Here is an 18,536-nt window from a genome sequence, read left to right on the forward strand (position 1 = left end):
CATCCAATAAAAGTGTTATCTTGCTCCATGGCATTTACCTGTTAGCCTGCAAGCTCCTGAATTTTGTGCCTATAGTCTTCGAGGGCAGCCCCAAATAAACCATTTACAGTAACCTAGATGAGATGTAATGAGGGCATGAGTTACCCTCCCTAAGGCTTTCCACCTTAAACAGGACTTCAACTGCAGCACTAGGCACAGCAAAGTAAAGGCCTCCTGGCTACTATTGTTATGGTAGTAGTTGTAAGTCCAGAAGAACCTACTGGTCGTGGACCTGCTCCTCCAAGGAATGAGATCCTCTCCAGATCAAGAGAAGAGGTCATCAGAGAATCCAAAGGAGTCTAGGTAAACAGTGATTCAGTCCTGCTGAGCCCCAGTTTCACCTTCTTTTGTTCTATCCAGTTTCTGGCAGCCTCTATGCAATTAGAGAAAATATTCACTGCATCTTTTGCCAAGCCTGAGGTAGCAATCACTGGACAAACAAACAAAAAACATACCATTCAGGAGACAATATGGAGAGTGCTGAACTATGCAATGTCCTATGTGGAAGTAACCAGACTCATTTCTTAATAATAACTGGAACTTCCCACTTAGGAGGTAAGAAAAGAATACCGGGAAAGTTACATTCCTTCCATTCATGGGCCAGTGGTCATTCCCAAGAATGACTAATGCAGTTTCAGTTCAGTTTTAGTTTGCCAGGGATTCAACTGGTCAGTTTTTTCAAGGATCCTCTGCAGCAGAACCTTCTCCTGAGGAGCATCAGTAGAAAACTAATAATTTACCTAGTTTGGTTATGAAACATCTGCAAACAGCAACTAAGCTCAGAGAACTTCAAAGACACCACAGTTCAACCCTAGCTCCACTCCCCCCCCCCCTTTGGAACAAGTCAACTCCAGAATGGAAGCAATCCATGTTATTATGTCCCTAAGGAAGTGCCTCAAGTTTTAACTGAGAAGCTCTTTAGAACACTAGACTTCTTACATTATGAATTACCATATTTTTTGGAGTATAAGACACACCAGAGTATAAGATGCACCAAGATTTTGAAGAGGCAAATTTAAAAAAAGTTTCTGCACTCTGCAGACTTCCCCAAAATGGCCTGTTTTTCACAAAATGGAGCCATTTTCTGTCAAAAAAAGGGCAGGCATAGCCTTTAGGAGGCTTGTAGAGTGCTCCTCCTTGGGGGGGCAAAAAACAAGCAAAATGGCCTGTTTTTCGCTCATTTTTGGCCTCCCCAGCCTCGAGGAGCACTCTGGAAGCCTCCTAAAGGCTATGCATGGCCATTTTTGCAAAGGGGGAGGGGTTTCAGGAGGCCAAAAATGCTGTATTCAGTGTATAAGATGCACCCAGATTTTCACCCTCTTTTTTGAGGGAAAAAGGTTTTTATATTCTGAAAAATATGGTATGTAGAAGATCCTTACTATAGGGCAACAATCAAAAGACTTGCTACATTTGTATTACATCTATGAATTTCCAGCAAGCAATGTACACAAGGAGAATATATCTGCTGAAACAATCTCCACATTGGCGACAGGAAGGGCATCTGGCCAGTGAACACTGAGCTCCATTCAATTGTGCAAGACTCCACCCCACAAGGGATTATGGCAAGGGTGAAATCTACTTACCTTCACCAACAGTTCGCAAATGTGAGCTCACGCGCCACCTCCGCACATGTACAAGACTTTCTACACATGTGCAGAGCATCGAAAACAGATGGGCAGAGCCTGCTACCAGGTGCACCTGAAAGGTGAGTAGAACAGCAAGGGAAGGGGGACTCCGCTGTGCCATGTAATTTTGATTAGCTAGAAAGCAGAAAATCCTGCTTTCAAGCTAATATAAAGCGCTCATCACAGCTGATTGTCAGAAAAACCAGTTTGCCCAAACTATTTTCATTTTTTTTACTACTGGTTTGGCCGAACCAGTAACATTTTTACAACCGGTTCAGGTGAGCCGGTAGCATTTCATCTCTGGATTGTGGGATCTTTAAAAGAAGAAGAAGAGGATGGAATAGCTCAGAAGGGAAATAATAGGTGGTGGTGGTTCAAAAAATGACTTGGGAACTCGTAGCATTAATTCACCAATGCAGTTCTCAAGGTCATATCAAAGATATGAATACCCTCCCCCCTCTCCTCATCCTCTCCCCATCCTTTTCCCCTTCCTCTCTCTTTCTCTTTTCCCTTCTTAATTATTTATTTTGTGCTTCAAACTAACCCAAAACTCTGCAAGGCATCAAAGGAAACAGCTTTCAGCTGCAAAAAGGTTATTGCTTCCCACATACCTAGCCAGCCACAGGATTGCTAATATATTAAGAAGAGCAAGGAAGGCAGAGATTTTGGGTCACAGCAGGCAGCGGCCGTTGAGTCCTGGCCTTATTAACATGGGAAAAGAAACAGATTTAGCTTGGGTCACTCTTAATAAAAGGAATCCAAACAGCAAAGGTATTGTGGCCCACCAGCGACCAGCAGAGCTGGCAGCAGATTCGGCCAGTGAGGAGGTTGGGGAGAAACATGGGCCAGTTCTAGAGTCTGGGGAAGGCTGTGATGAGGGCTGTGTGTCAGAGGCAGTGTGGGGGCCAAGGCCATCTGGAATCTGAAATCAGCGAGGCAGACTAACAGCGAGAGCCTGTTCCCAGTGTGCATATGAGCAGAGCTGCCAGAAGGCAAGAACAATTAAGAAAACAGGGTCAACTTGGGAGTAAGGCTTGGAGATGATTGGGCTCTCCTATAAGACATAAAAGAGGAGCACATGGGACATGAGCTTTTGCAGGAAGCAATTAGTTCATCTGGTCGGTTCGAGTTCTGTTTGACTCTGTGCTAAATTTGGCCTTGCTCTGCATTTGGCAATTAGGTCTCGGGCAGCATTCCCAGGGAGATAAAGTGGATTTTTATCAACATGCCCCTGAAAGGCTGTGGCAACTCAAGAAGACGTCTGTTGGAATCTTCACAGACTGTTTGTGAAGCCTTGTGGGCTGTTAATGACCATAATTTACAGCCGTATAAATAAAAGAGGGTATTTGGGTCTATAATGGCGCAGTGGTTAGGGTGCAGTACTGCAGGCCACTTCAGCTGACTGTTATCTGCAGTTCAGCGGTTCTAATCTCACCGGCTCAGGGTTGACTCAGCCTTCCATCCTTCCGAGGTGGGTGAAATGAGGACCCAGACTGTGGGGGTGATATGCTGACTCTATAAACCGCTTAGAGAGGGCTGAAAGCCCTATGAAGTGGTATATAATCTAACTGCTATTGCTATTGCTATTGCTAATTGTGATTTATGCTTTCTCCAGAAGCCCTGGTCAGAACAAAAGGTTGGAACATGCATCTCCTTCCAAGTGTCAGGCCTGGATTGGGCCTTCAGGGCAGCCACATTTTCTGCTATGGGAAAACTGGAGGGGGGGGGATTATCTGGAGATATATAGTCTAAATAACATTCCTTTCTCAGAGAGTCAAGGACACTTTGCCATGCCCATGGAGTGGTATGACTGGGAGGCATCTCCAGTTTTGGACAGTGCCTGATTGGGCCATGTGATGGCCATGTGGGTGCTGGGCAGGGACTTGAACTTTCTTTTGGGTGGGGAAAACCTGGAAGCTTTCAGATTCGGGTTTTCCTAGATGTGCCAATATGACACCTCTAATAAAGTGGAACTTTGAGGAAAGTCAAGCCTTGGAGTCTTCTTTGGGGGTGTTACTTGGAACCCTGAACCAAGAAGAATGGTCCAATGACACAAGTCTGACCACAGTTTTGATAGGCCCAACTCATCCAGAGGAAAGGTTTAGAAAAGCTGATGTAAAATTGAATGGCAATGTTTAATGGTGAGATATCTTTGGAAGCCCTGCTTGATTGAAAAGAAAGGTGTGGAGAATGTAAATCAGTGCAGCAATGCATTTTCAACATTTCAACCTTGTGTCAAACTGTTGAAAAAATAACAAGCAAAGCCATTTTTTACTTAGGGTGGACTTTAGCCTTGCAAGGTGACTATTACTCCCAGATCTCTGCAGTTTGTAGACATAAAGACTTCAGAATTTGTCTAAGATCAGAAAAGGCTGCCGCTTGAAAACAAGCAAACCCCACCTTCAATTACGGTTCAGGAAAATCATACTGTTTCTCAGCATCTGATCATACATCTGATAGATTGGGCATTCCTGGGTGGACTTCATGGCAAAGTACCATGTGATGGTCCATGCAGTTATAATGGCCTACAATTTACAGATTAACAGAGTTGGAAGGGACCTTAGTCCAACTCCACACCACCACCCAGGCAGGAGACCCTACACCATTTCTGACAAATGGCAGTCCAGTCTCTTCTTGAACGTCTCCAGTGATGAAGCTCCCACAACATCCGAGGGCAACTTCTGTTCCATTGGTTGATTGTTCTCACTGTCAGAAAATTTCTCCTTATTTCCAGCTCGACTCTCTCCTTGATCAGTTTCCATCCATTATTCCTTGTCTGGCCTTCAAGTGCTTTGGACAATAGCTTGACACCCCTTCTTTCTGTGGCAGCCCCTCAAATATTAGAAAATTGCTATCATGTCTTCCCTGGTCCTTCTCTTCACTAGACTAGCCATGCCCAGTTCTTTGTATGTTTTAGTCTCCAGACCCCTAATCATCCTGGTTGTTGTTCTCTGCACTCTTTCTAGAGTGTCAACATCTTTTTTTATACCGTGGTTATCAAAACTAGATGCAGTATTCTAGGTGTTGCCTTGCTAAGGTTTTATAAAGTGGTATTAGTACCTCACTTGATCTTGATCTTTTTGCAAGCTGCAGTCATCCAATGCTGAATGGACCCTTCAGAACTAACCTGTGGAATCTGTAGGAATAAACAATCATTCATTAAAATTATTTTCCACCTTCCTTTCATTATGGAACTCAGCACCGCTTACGAAGTCCCCAGGCATCCTGCCTTTGAGGCATGAATGAGAAAAGATCTGCTTAGCTTCAAGAAATCAGGGGTCACTCTGTAGATGCAGGAAACTATGGCCCTTCTGCATGTCTCATTAGTGGTGTTGCTGGAAATTGTCATTCAAGAATAAGGAGAAGGAGACGGGTTTGTATGCACAGAGATGAGCTGGTACACCCAACAGATATAGACAGAAAAGGTTACTAACATTTCATGCTGGTTCTGCAAACTCTTGGCACATAAATTCCAAAGATGATGCTAAAGGGAATGCAGTCCTTAACAGGAAAAAAATGGGGGGGGGAGAGGAGGAAGAAGTTCCTTATCCTTCAGACAGCCATTTCCAGATAGAACAGGCTAAATGGATTAATGCTCTAATCCCCTTTGAATTTCAGTTTAGGTGAAATATGATGATATTTCTTTAAACATTCTTTTGGGCTGTGCCACTTATAGCTTAATGCGAGCCACAAACAGAAAACTTGGTAAGCAGGAAAATCCCCTATGGAACACAAAGAAAGGTAGGGAAGAGGATGGGAGGGATAAACACCAGCCAAGAAACTTGTCTCTTCACTGCTGGTGTTCTGCACCACATTCAATTTTAACCCTAACTGTTTCCAGCAGATGCAATCTCAGCCTCTCAGGGATCACAGGGACCAGGACAAAATCTATCTATACTTTCAATCAAACACTTCTAAATTCCCTTGGGATGCCTAAGGGCAGAAGCATTTGGTAACCATGGGACCTTCAAGGTTGAGAAACAAGCAGCTAGACGACTACTGAGTCAACGTGAAAAAAGGAAAAGGGTCAAGATTCAGATTTGGAGAATGATGCATCTGTAGGTCAGGTTTCCTACGTACAGCCTGATACAGGGGTTTGTTCCCTGTATGGCTTGTTAATACTCTGCAATAGATACACTCATTGTATCTGCTTAAGGTTTATTCTAAATTGTTGTGGCCCGGCAGGAGCTGTTGGAGCTGCCGCCAGACTGGTTGGCCACCAGGTGGTATCTGAGCCTTGGATCAGTGGGGAGGAGACAAGAGTGAGTGATCCATAAAACACCTGTGAGTTGTTCCAGGATGCACGCCATTGAAGGGCTACTCGGCATCAAGAACAATGGCATAATTACAAGAGGTGATTACGCTCAGCTGATGCTCATTAAGATCCTCTCCTGATTATAAAAGAGACTGCTTGTGCCACGCCTTTCTGCAGAAGTCAACGTTAAGGACTAACAAGAAACAAACTTGGCAGACTGGATTGGTGCCGGAGTTTGTTTGCATTGCTGCCAAGTTTTGTAGGACTTGCTGCCAGAGTGCTTATTTCTTTGTTTATGTGGCTTGCAGCCAACGAGAGTCTTGACTGATTAAAAGAAACCTTCTCATTTATGTTGGTTTCGGCTTTCGTTTCTGGACGGAGGAGGGAGGTCAGAACACTAAATTATGTTCAAAGTCAGGGGTGTGTGACAAGGGGCTGGCAAAAAATGAATTCTACCTCACCTTGTAACATTATCCATCCTTCCCTTTTCAGACTCAGCCTTGGGATATTATAGGACAGTGATGGCGAATCATTTCGGCACTGAGGTACCAAAATAGAACATGCCCATGTACGTGCATGCACACACATGCCCACAGAGAGTGTCACCTCTGGCATGTGTGCCATAAGTTTTCAATCATGGTTATAGGAGAAGGACAGGAAGAGCCTGGGGGCAGAGTCAAGAAAGGAATCAGCCCGGCATCCTTACATTCCCACAAATGTTCTAAGTCAAACTCCAATTGAATTCCATTAACTCTTATCTAGCACCAATTTAGTGCTGACCTTAGTTGATTAGATTCTTATATAAGCGTGAGCACTAAATCATCTTAACTGGAACTCAACATGTTAACTGGAACTGATTCTTCGTGCCTGACAGATATATCTTGCAAATCCTGACAGAGTACCATGAAGCACCAGAATAACACAATGGAAGTGAGAGATTCACCTTAAAGAAGAGTGTCCTGAATCTTAATAGGATAGTTTATATATTTTCTGAACTAACTGGAGATGTTGAGCAGTGAAGTTCTTTACAGGAGAAAAAAAATTGCAAGGAAAAAGCTGAAAAAGTTGAAATGTATATTTTACCTCAAACATCTATGAAAACCAAAATTATTGAGACAAAGAAAAGTGTGATAGTTGTCCAGCCAGGACTTTGTTTAGCCTTACCAGAAAATGGCAGAGTTGGAACTGGGAACTTTCTGCAATCAAAGTATTAGTTTTATCATGGAGCATCTGCTGTGAAGAAGACACAGGACTAAGAATCTGTTTCCCTTACATTCCCTCCTCATAAAAATCAAAAGCCTCTTTGCAAATACTCTCTGACACTTTCCCCCCCACCAGCTGTTTAGCATTATTGTTCCATTAATTGTTGGCAAAATTTGCAATGGCCAAGGAAGAACAGAGGCAGGCCAAACTGCAGAGAAATGATTAAAGCTTTTGACCTATCCTTGAGGGGACCTGTTGCAACAATCCCATCCTGCCCAAACTTTCCGATCTCAGCAAAGGTCATTTTGAAGGTATTTAACACAGAGATCTGATTGATACAGCATAAAGTTCTCTCCCATCTTCTCTTTACATGACATCACAATATTAGAGGAAAAAGAAAGGGGGGGGGGAATCTGTTCTGAAGAGCAACTGGAACAACATGTCTCAAGCTATATTTGTCACTAGTAGATGAAGTGATGAGTTGCTTCTTCTTTCCTGAGTTCCTGTCCTCTTCTCTGCTACCACCGAAGCCCCAGAGTAGACTGGTAGGACAGGGTCGAGTCCTGGCCAGAATGAGACTGTTCTCCTCGTACCCTTTGCCGCCCCTTTTTCACCCCCAGGGTTCTACCACCAGCCATTCACCTCTACAATTTCTCCTCCGCTGAAAGGACCCTAGCTGTTCGCGCCGGCCAATGGGACCCAGCCTCTTTAGTCCCAGAGCCTTCATCACGGTCCATTCAGCGAAATACTGTTCACCCCGAGGAATTATGACAAGTAGAAAGTCATGATTTTAACTTTCCCGTGCAAAGGATTTTCTAGGAGAAACAAACCCCTGGAGAGGAAACTCCACACTGAACACTTTCTCCTCCCCCCCCCTCTCTTTCTTCCTTCCCTTCCTCTGATTGGCTGGCAGTGAACTGTCACCTAAGCCCAAAAGCCCAGAGTGAACAGTATTTCGCCGAATGGTCCATGACGAATGGTACTAAAGAGGCTGGGTCCCATTGGCCGGCGCAAACAGCTAGGGTCCTTTCAGTGGTGGAGAATTGTAGAGGTGAATGGCTGGGGGCAGAACCCTGGGGGCGAAAAAGGGGTGGCGAAGGGTATGAGGAGAACAGTCCTAGACCCAGTCTGGCTGCTCACTGGTCAGAAACAGAACACTTCTTCAGAGCTGGGAGAAAAGGGTACCCATCCGCCTCTGTTGGCCGCTGCTTTTGTTTTCACACTTTCAACCCCTAAAGGGAGATTCTTGGATTTCTCTATCCATGTCCAAAAAATCTGCTTCTTGATCGGAGCAGCTATCAGTGTTATAATCCACTTCATCCCCACCGGGAAGTTCATCATCGGTCTCCAGGCTGCAGTTGTTGTGGCTTCTGCCAGAGATTCACACACAAAAGAAAGAAAACAGAAGATTGAATTGGATGGAAGCAAAAAGAGGTTCAGTCTCATCTTGTAAAGCATCCAAGCACATATTGCAAATTCTAGGCTCAGCGGATAAGGAGAAGATTAGTATAATGAAGTCAAAGGCAGCAAAAGCCAGTCCTAGTTTTACTTTATAAAGCAGCACACATACACACAACACAGATATATACACATCTCACACACACACACACACACACACACACACACACACACACACACACGAACTAATGACCTATTTTTGTTGGCACCAGACCTGATGTTAAGGCATATTGTGAGAGGTTTATATAAACGTTCTGAATCAGTGGTGAAATTTATTTATTTATTACTACCAGTTCTGTGGGTGTTGCTTGGTGAGCATGGCAGGGGAAGGATACTGCAAATCTCCATTCCCACCCCATTCTGGGGCCATCCACAGGTGGTATTTGCCAGTTCTCCGAACTATGCAAAACGTCCACTGCCGGTTCTTCAGAACCTGCTGAATTTTACCCCTGTTCTGAATCCTGTCTGAAGTTGTCCTCCAGAAGTTGTGAATGCCCCAATACTGGAAGTCTTTAAGAAGATGTTGGGTAGCCATTTGTCTGAAACGGTATAGGGTTTCCTGCCTAGGCAGGGGGTTGGACTAGAAGACCTCCAAAGTCCCTTCCAACTCTGCTATTGTATTGTATTGTATTGTATTGTATTGTATTGTATTGTATTTTTTTTAAAAAAAAATCCTTCCCCTGACAAACCCAAAACCTCCTGTTTACTCTCTCCTTCTCAAAATGTTTGAGAACATATTTTGAATTTCTCTTTTGATTTTTTTAAAAAGCTTATTTTCTTATTGGAGGTAGAAGAATTGCTAGGTTGCCATTGTTGCTGTCTATTTTCTTCCCTTGGAAGCCTCTTTGGCTGTCCACAATCATGGGTGGAATTCTCCATCATAACATCTTCCCTTAGGAAGGAAGGACATTCATGGAGTCCTCAAGTTTATTTATTTAGTTAGTTTGTCAAACACCTACGAGTTAACAGGTATATGTATAAACTTGGACATGAACACAGGAAATGGGTACGAATAAATGGGAACCATAGACCAGGGACGGTAGGTACGCTGGTGCGCTTATGCACGCCCCCTTTATGGACCCCTTAGGAAAGGGGTGAAGTCCACGCTAGACAGTTTAAGGTTAAAGTTATGGAGTGAGGACAATACAGTGAAAACAGAACATCTACATATCCATCTAACACTCCCGTCCTGAACATTTCACCAACAAATGTCTATGGAGCTTCTCAGTTATCCAGGTCAGGGTTGTCTCAAAGATGCTTTTTCAAAAGGCAAGTGGACTTTGTTTTTCCTTTTCCTCTCATTCAAGAAGTTCCTTCAGAACTGAAGAGAAACAATGAGAAGCAAACATCTTCAAGGGGGAAAAAAAGTCCACTTGCCTTTTGAAAAAGCACCTTTGGTATGTCACCAAGAAGCTTTCCTCCCTTCATGGTATAATTTGAAAACAAAAGCTCCCTTTATCACATTGACTAAGTGGTAGAGAATATGCAGGAAAACTGTTTGCCATGGCAACCGTTTATAGCATTTGGAGGAAAACTTGAAGATAAAATGTTTTGCACGCTGTCTTAAACATCTGGAGGGAAAGTGGAATATAAATCAGTTAAAATTATTTCGTTCTTTATCGACACCCAAATAAATAGTGTTGCTTTCTAAATTCACAGGATAGCAACATTTTCTATTAGTGATGCTTTTGGCATGTTGAACTTCATCTCATCTGCCCCATGCAATCTTCAGCTTTCCAAATTTAGGGTTTTTTAGGGGTACACCTGGTCACTAAGAGTGAGGTTTAGTGAGAAGATGTTGAGAAGATGTTTTTCTTTAAGGAAAAAGCAAAGAAAATCCAGCTGCCTCTTGAAAAAGCATTTTTGGGACAACCATGACCTGGATGACTATGAATATCTCCATAGACCCATGATGGCAAACCTGTTCTGACCCCCCACCTTGTTCATTCAGAAACGACAGCCAGAGACAGCTTGCAAAGGAATGTCTTTATCAGTCCCGGCTTTTGCTGACTGCGAGCCCAAAATAAACATAGATAAATTCCCTGGCAAAAAGTTAAACAGCAAATGCAAAAACAAACTCTTACAGCAAATCACTTCTCCAAATTGGTTTCTTTGAATCATGAACACGAACTAGAACAGGAACAGAACGGAACAAAGGAACGTTGACTTCTGCAACTAAGGCGTGGCACCATCAGTCTTTTATCCACAGGAGGAGATCCTTAACTAGCCACAACTGCTTGTTATCATCTCCTGTGAGCATCCTGACACCACTCACAGGAGATTTCTGTGTCAGTCTGATAGCAGCTCCAAAGGCTCCTACCGAGCCACAACACAAACCTATGGCATATGTGCCAGAAGTGGCACACAGAGACATCTCTCCAGGCACCCCAGCCATCACCCGTTGCCCTTCCAAATTCTGGTGCATACATGTACACTGGCCAGCTGATCATCTCATGCGCAGGAGTGCTAGAAACCAGAAGAGCAGCTCCCTGGTGCGCATATGCACAGGGAAGCTAAGCTTCCAGTTTCCGACATGCGCGCTGGCAAGCCGGTCTTCGTGCATGCATGCATGCCAGAAACCAAAAGACCAGGTGACTGGCATGCATGCTGGAAACCAGAACCTCAGCTTCCCAATGCGTACATGCACACCAGGTAACTTCTCTTCCAGTTTCACTCGGTGCCGAAAAGATTTGCCAACGCTGCCATAGACAGATACAGTATTTCACCTTCTTTTCCTGAGCAATTTCACTTGCTGGGCTTTCCTCAGAATTAAGAAAGAAAATTTATCTTAAGTAGAATGTTTGTCACAAATGAGCCCCCTCTTCCCCCTCCCCAAAATCCTGTCACCACTGGAAAAAAACCAAGACAGCTGGAACTCCATTCTAATCTATTATTCAATGCATCATTATGCAGAGGTTAGCTGACCTGGACATTTAAATCTAATATCCTGTAACCCCCCTGTCTAGTGTGGTTTATAGTGGTCTCAGAGCAATCTGCAGCTTTAGGATATGATAAATAGAATTCCTTGTTTTCATTTGTCGTTTGCATATTTATTGAGCAATGACTTGATCTTAATTAGTTCTGCTTCGAATGTGTCTGTTTGCTGGCTAGCTGGCATTTCTTGAAAGACTGTTTTGCGGGAGAAGACTTCCATATTCTTGATGACATAACCAAAATAAAAGCAAAGATGAATCCAATGGCTCTGCTATTTATTCTGAAATCAAAAATTTCTCTTGCATTCGCTTTCAAACAGGTCATCATATACTGTTATAGGCGCTCAAATTTCTGAAGCCAACCACCCAGATGAATTGCACAGAGGACATCCCAAACAGCCTCAATTTTCTCCTAATAATACGAAACAACATATTTACGCAATGTTAGCCATTTACTGGCTAGCTGAAAGCATTGGGAGATATTGATGAATCAGGAAGTGGGGGAAATCAAATTCATGTTTTTACATCAACTCTTTTGAGTTCAGCACCTATTTGGAGTTTTGGGAACATTATGGTCTCACTTTCAAAAGCATAAACAAGGGAGCAAGAAAAGAGTGGAATGGCCTTTCATAAAATACCTTTAATGGAGAGCATGAATTCATTTAGCAAAGTAATATGAAAGTTCTACATGAGAAAACCTGACTCTTTGTATATCCAAATAGGAATACTTATGTGGACTCTTTAAAAAGATGGAAAAATGGCCCAGAGTAAAAGGAGACTGGACAACAATTTATTTGAAAGGGTATAGGGCAGTATTGGCAAACCTTTTCAGCCCCAAATGCCAAAACATGCACACATGCCATAAACCAGAAAAGCAGCCACTTAGTGTGCATGCGCGCACCGGGAAGATGATCTTCCGGTTTTTGGCATGCGTATGCACACTGGCAGGCTGGTCTTTGTGCGTGCAGGCATGCCAGAAACGGGAAGTCCAGCTGACTGGTGCACATGCATGTGCCAGAAACAGGAAGATCATCTTCCCAGCAAGTACATGCACACTGAGAGGCTGCTTTTCCAGTTAACGGGACTCCTGAACACGCGAAGACCACCCAGAACCCAGAAGAGTAATAGGCGACGGCTTATGTGCCCAGATAGATGGCTCTGCGTGCCACTTCTGGTGCGCATGCCATAGGTTTGCCATCACGGGTATAGGGTATCCTGCTTGAGCAGGAGGGTTGGGTTAGAAGACCTCCAAGGAGAAGTTATTTTGTTCTAATCTCTCTAAAAGTATCATTAATGGAGCAATAAGACAATGAATCTGTCTTTTGTTTTAGAAGTAAAGTCACAAAACAATGAAATAACACATCTATCTTTTTTCCTTTCTTTCTTTCTTTCTTTCTTTCTTTCTTTCTTTCTTTCTTTCTTTCTTTCTTCATCGATGGATCAATGAATCATGGACTTTTTTTTTAAAGTAATACTGGCAAGAATTCTGCCATTTTCCACTTTTTAGCTCGAGGGGGAGAAAAAACATTCCATAACACTTTTATTTATGTTCTTTCCATAAAAAATGGGTTTTAAAAAAATTCCATAAAATAGTGCTGTTTTTTATGTTATTTTGTTTTTAAAACCCATCCGGGAAAGCTATAAAAAAGGAGGGGAACCTATAAATCAGGGTCCAGACAGAGCATCTGCCATGTCTGTGGTTGATGCAAAAGGAAAGGGTTGAAATCCAGACAGGAATTTCAAAACTGGTTTGAATTCTGCCCAATTTCCACATCAGAGAAAAGCAGATTACAGCTTTTCTGGCAGGGAAATATTACTTTAGACATATGACTTCATCCTTTTTGGCTAGGGACAAGCAGGAGGCAATACTATAGGGAGATGGAGGGGGAAAAAGATATTCTAAGGTACATATATTTGTACCCTGGTTCAGCCCAGTAGAGAAAGGTTCAAGATGCTGGGCAGCTAAACCCATTATGAAACAGTTATTTTTTTTCCCATTGAATGACCCTATAATACCTTGCATTGGGGTAGAATTAGGGTGACTGAATGGAGCTAAGCATTTACTGGCTGGATGCCCTTCCTGATGCTTATGTGGAGCTCACAGCAGATAGTTTCTATGAAGCAGTTATTTAATAAAGCTTTAGGTTTGTGGGATTTTGAAAAGAAAATCACCATGGGGAAAAAAATCAGACCACCTAAGGGACATAGCCATCTATGCCTTGGGCTGTTGATATAAAAGAAATACCCAGAAATCGATGTTTCCATAAATCCCTCGTCTGTGCTTCTGAATAAACAGTACCATCGAATACTCATCTGTAGGCTGCGTTTTACTTGTTTTTACTCTAGTTGTGCTGGGGCTCCTATTCTTAAATTTTTAATGTCGTTCTTTAGGTTTATAAATGGTCTAGCATTCAAAACGATTTTTTGGATGAAAGAAAAATAACTTCAGATGATAGCCAAGAGTATAATACATTCTGGATGGGGAATGATGAGCAAAAATTAGGTCTGTGCTTTTGAATACTCAGTGATGTATTCCGTTTCCTACAGTGCATAATAATTATGTTGTGTAACATTGATATTTTGCAAATATCATTATAAACAATAGTGCTGAACAATCTTGTCTGTCTGTCTGTGTGTCTGTCTGTCTGTCTGTCTGTTTGTCTGTCTGTCTGTCTGTCTGTCTGTCTGTCTGTCTGTCTATCTACCTACCTACCTACCTACCTACCTACCTACCTACCTACCTATCTTACAGCATCTATCTATTGTTAGCTGCAGATATTTTTATATGCTTTTATTTTATATATTGTATTCTGTTTTTTCATTTGCTTTTAATTGCTGTAAACCACCCCAAGTCACGTATTTGATGGCTATATAAATATAAATTGAAAGAAGGAGAAGGAGGAGAAGGGTAAGTGGAAGGGGAAAGAGAAGGAGGAGAAGGAGAAGCAGGAGGAGTAGTTGAATGAACAGTGCAGGAATCAGTAGCTCATAGCCATCCCTTTCTTGGGATTCAGCAGTAATACATATCTGATTCTCCATAGTGACATCATTTTTAACAAAGCATGAATTAAAAATATCTCCTGATTCTGTTTTCTACAACTGCTGGATTAGCCTCTCTTTTTTGGGGGGGATTTTCATTTTTTTCCCTTTTGTCAACTTCAAAGAAAGGATATAATTCATTGTCTTTCCAGAGCTCCCCAAAGTAATTGCTAGCCACAATGTTCATAACCGATCCAGACTGATTTAAATCAGACTTTTTTTAAAAAAAAGAAAGTGACAGAATATTACCATGATGAAGCAATGGGAAGGAAGGAGAAGCCTAAGTGATTGTCTTCTGGCCCACTCTGAATTTCCCCATTATTTTTTTTTAATTAGGAGGCAGCTTTCAGCCATGGTTTTAAACCTAAATTATAATAGATAAAAAGAATCATGAGTTTATGAAATATCAACATTTCATCCTATACCGAAAAGTACAGGAAAGCAAGACTATCCTGCCTTGAATTTGATGGTTTCTAATATCACTTTTCTGAAACCTCTGTCAGATAATCCTAACCTAGCAGAAGCACAAATCTTTTGTTTTCCTGCCTCTGAAGAAGATTGAACATAATACTAATAATATGTGTGATTTAAAAGATTTAGAGTAATATGGTGAGTAGGAGAGGCAGAGAACGGCTACAAGTTCTGGGTTTAATCTTATGTTCAATCATTAATTTTCTTTTTTACAGGAGAAAAAATATCTTTGTGTCAGTGCTGCATGAATACGGCATCTTTTATCATCTCTCTGATAGCTTTAGGCCAAGTAAGCATTAATAAAACAAACTGACTTGAACAGATGCATGGCAGCTGGGAAACAAACAGAGGGAGGGTTGAGCCACTGCATTGATCTCCAGAAATTCCTGGGTTTTTTTTTTTTAATTTTAATTTTCTTCCCTTCTTCTCCCCCTTGGATAACAAAGAAGGCACCAATTAAATGTTGGCATCCAACTCCTGAAATCATCTGGAGGGGGACAGCATTAACTAGTGTCTTGATCTGCTGATGTGCTTATTCTCCCATTGATGCTCAACCACAAGAGTGAGCAACGTAAATCTTCCATGGGGACACTTTTTTCTCATGTTTTAATTCAGGGGACTGTCATCACTATGGTAACTACGGCACAACTTTTTCACAACCATTTTAATTCAGTGTTTTCTTTTTTTTTCTAAGAAAAAAAATTACCAGGTTTTGATGGGCCTTAAGTGGTACCTTTCTGCATCTCGTAACGTTCTTTCTCATAACCCCAATATCATAACACCACAAGCTCTCATAAAACTCTTCCAACCTCTTCTACCGGTAAGTCCTAGACTTACAACAATTGAACCCATTTTTTGTTGCGAAGCAAGACAGTTGTTAAGTGAATTTTGCTCCATTTTACGGCCTTTCTTAAGCCGCCCGGAGTCCTTCGGGATTGGGCGGCATATAAATTCCATTAAACTTAAATTTAAACTTTCTTGCCTCTGGTGTTAACTGAACCACTGCCGTTATTAAGTTAGTAACATGGCTGTTAAGTGAATCTGGTTTCCCCATTGACTTTACTTGTGAGAAGGTTATAAAAGGGATAGCATGACCCCGGGATGCTGCAACCATCATGAAAATGAACCAGTTTGCCAAGCGTTCAAATCTTGATCATGTGAAATGGGAATGCTGAAATGGTGAAAAATGATTCTAAACCACTTTTTTTTCACTGGTGGGGTAACTTTGATCACTAAATGAACTGTTGTAAGTCTGTATTTCCATATTTCCTTTGCACTCACTCCACTCCTGCACTCCCCTTGCCTTCTATTTTTGCACCAACTTGGCCCGATCAGATCCCCCAATGTGCAAGTATCTTCTCATACCCATTTTTTTCAACTGTCTCTTTAAACCAGGGGTGTCACGTCTTCACAGCGTCATCCCATGACATAGCAGGACTTTTCCCTCCATTGCTAAACCAGGCGTGGGTGTGATGTATCCGGCCCATGGGCCAGGAATTTGACAGTCAACCTTAAACTCTCTTTTAGGATTTCAAAAGGCTTTTATTGCAGCCCATATCAATAAAACAGAGCTCCAGTTTGTTTTCTGGAATCTCTTTCCTGATTTGCTGTACCTCAAAAGGCTGGCAGCATGCTAGTAATAAGCAACCTGTTTTCATTAGCAATTAAAAAAACCCCATAATTTTTCATGCTAAACCTCAACACAGATATAAGTTTTAAAAAATAGTGATGACGTTTGCATAAGTATGCCTTTCAAAATATAAAAACATTAACATTTGTGTGTCAAAATCTGAAAAACAAATGCTAAAAAGGAGGGGATTTTTCTGTTTGTGATTCTAGACAATGAAAAATAGACCTGGTAGTGGTTGCATTCACACACCTCACAGTTTCCTTCAATGTGATTTATAAGTGTAATGGTTAGGTTCAAATCAAATATCTTTATTATGATCTTTGACCAGGCTTAACAGTGAAAAAGAGAAATAGTTTGTGTTCAAAATATAAACCTGAGTTATAAACACCATGGAAGAGTTCATGTGTCAGAAAACACACACACCATAATGTTGAGTTAGCATCTTCTGAAACTCCAGCCAGTCTGAACTTTAAATGTGGTTAAATGATTTAACATTCAACTCTGGAAATTATTAATATATAATGCAGTTGGCCAACTACCTATGTTAATACTGACTGAGAGCTCAATCCTTGCTATATGTGGTTTTAACAGTGGGAAAGCCAAAGCTTTCAAATGAGCTATAGCAATTTGCAGCTTGCAATTATGGAATTTTTGAACATCCTTTTCATATACAAACTTCTATTTATGTCTATGGAGATTCTCAGTCATCCAGGTCATGGTTGGCCCAAGAGGCAACTGGACTTTCTGGTTTCTCTTTGAAGATGTTTCGCTTCTGATCCAAGAAGCTTCTTCAGCTCTGACTGAATGGTAGGGAACGGAATACAAAGAATCAGCTGTTTGCAAGGAGTTTAAATCTTTCCATTCCCCACCATATAATCAGAGGATGACAATTAGTAAATGGCAAGAATTCCTCTGATGTTCAGAAGGGAAGTGCTGGAAAAACTGAATATGGCATCTTCCCTGCATATTAGTAACCATCATGCACAGGTAAAGAAAACCTGCAAGCTCCATCAACTTCAAACAGGGACTAAAAGAGAAGCTGTAGTGACGCAGTGGTTAGAGTACAGTACGGCAGTCATTCTTGATGTGCTCAAGGTTGACTGAGCCTTCCTTTCTTCTGAGGTCAGTAAAATGAGGGCCCAGATTGTTGATGGGCAAGATGCTGACATTTATAACCTGCTCATAGCACTGTGGAGTGCTATATAAATCTAAGTGCTATTGCTATTTTCCAGTTCACACCATGTCTGACTTCTGTACTAGAAGAGCCTCAGTGGCGCAATGGTTAGAGTGCAGTAACACTGACTGTTGGCTGCCTGCAATTTAGCAGTTCAAATCTCACCAGGCTCAAGGTTGACTCAGCCTTCCAACCTTCCGAGGTTGTTAAAATGAGGACACAAATTGTTGGGGGCAATAGGCTGTAAACCTCTTAGAGAGGGCTGTAAAGCACTGTAAAGCGGTATATAAGTCTGTGCTATTACTATGTTCAATATGAGATTTTAGAAGATGAAAGAAAAGACCAGTAACTCCAGTAGCAACATCATTTCAAACCTTCAAAAGAAGCTGAAGATACAATGCTGTCCATTTCTCTGCTTCCTTTGAGAAGTATTATCTTAAAGGGATGTACTCAATCAATCATTTCATTGGAACAAAACGAAAGGCTTAGCACACCCTTATTCGCCTAGCCCCCCCCCCCAATACAGCTGTTTCAATGGGATCCAAATTCCCATACAGTCTAGAAAGACATTATGTAGATCTCTCTTTAATTGTTTCCAACACCAAATTAAATAGGAAAGTAGCTGTGAAGCCTTCCCTTTGCTTCTAGGGTTTTAGGCTGATTGATGGTGGAAAAATCCAATAGGTGCCAAGTGGCCATCTCAGAAAAG

General features: G+C 41.9%; 1 protein-coding gene across 1 annotated transcript in view; it reads right to left on the bottom strand.

Moving 5' to 3' along the window:
• Positions 1-8,245: 8,245 nt before the first annotated feature.
• Positions 8,246-18,536, bottom strand: part of AGBL1 (ATP/GTP binding protein like 1) — a 391,004-nt gene continuing 380,713 nt past the window's right edge. Inside the window, exon 23 of the mRNA XM_032233152.1 lies at positions 8,246-8,492. Coding sequence (XP_032089043.1) covers positions 8,348-8,492 — 145 coding nt within the window. The 3' untranslated portion in view covers positions 8,246-8,347. The remainder of the gene's footprint in view (positions 8,493-18,536) is intronic.

The sequence above is a fragment of the Thamnophis elegans genome, chromosome 16, assembly GCF_009769535.1.
Source record: "Thamnophis elegans isolate rThaEle1 chromosome 16, rThaEle1.pri, whole genome shotgun sequence".
NCBI lineage: Eukaryota > Metazoa > Chordata > Lepidosauria > Squamata > Colubridae > Thamnophis > Thamnophis elegans.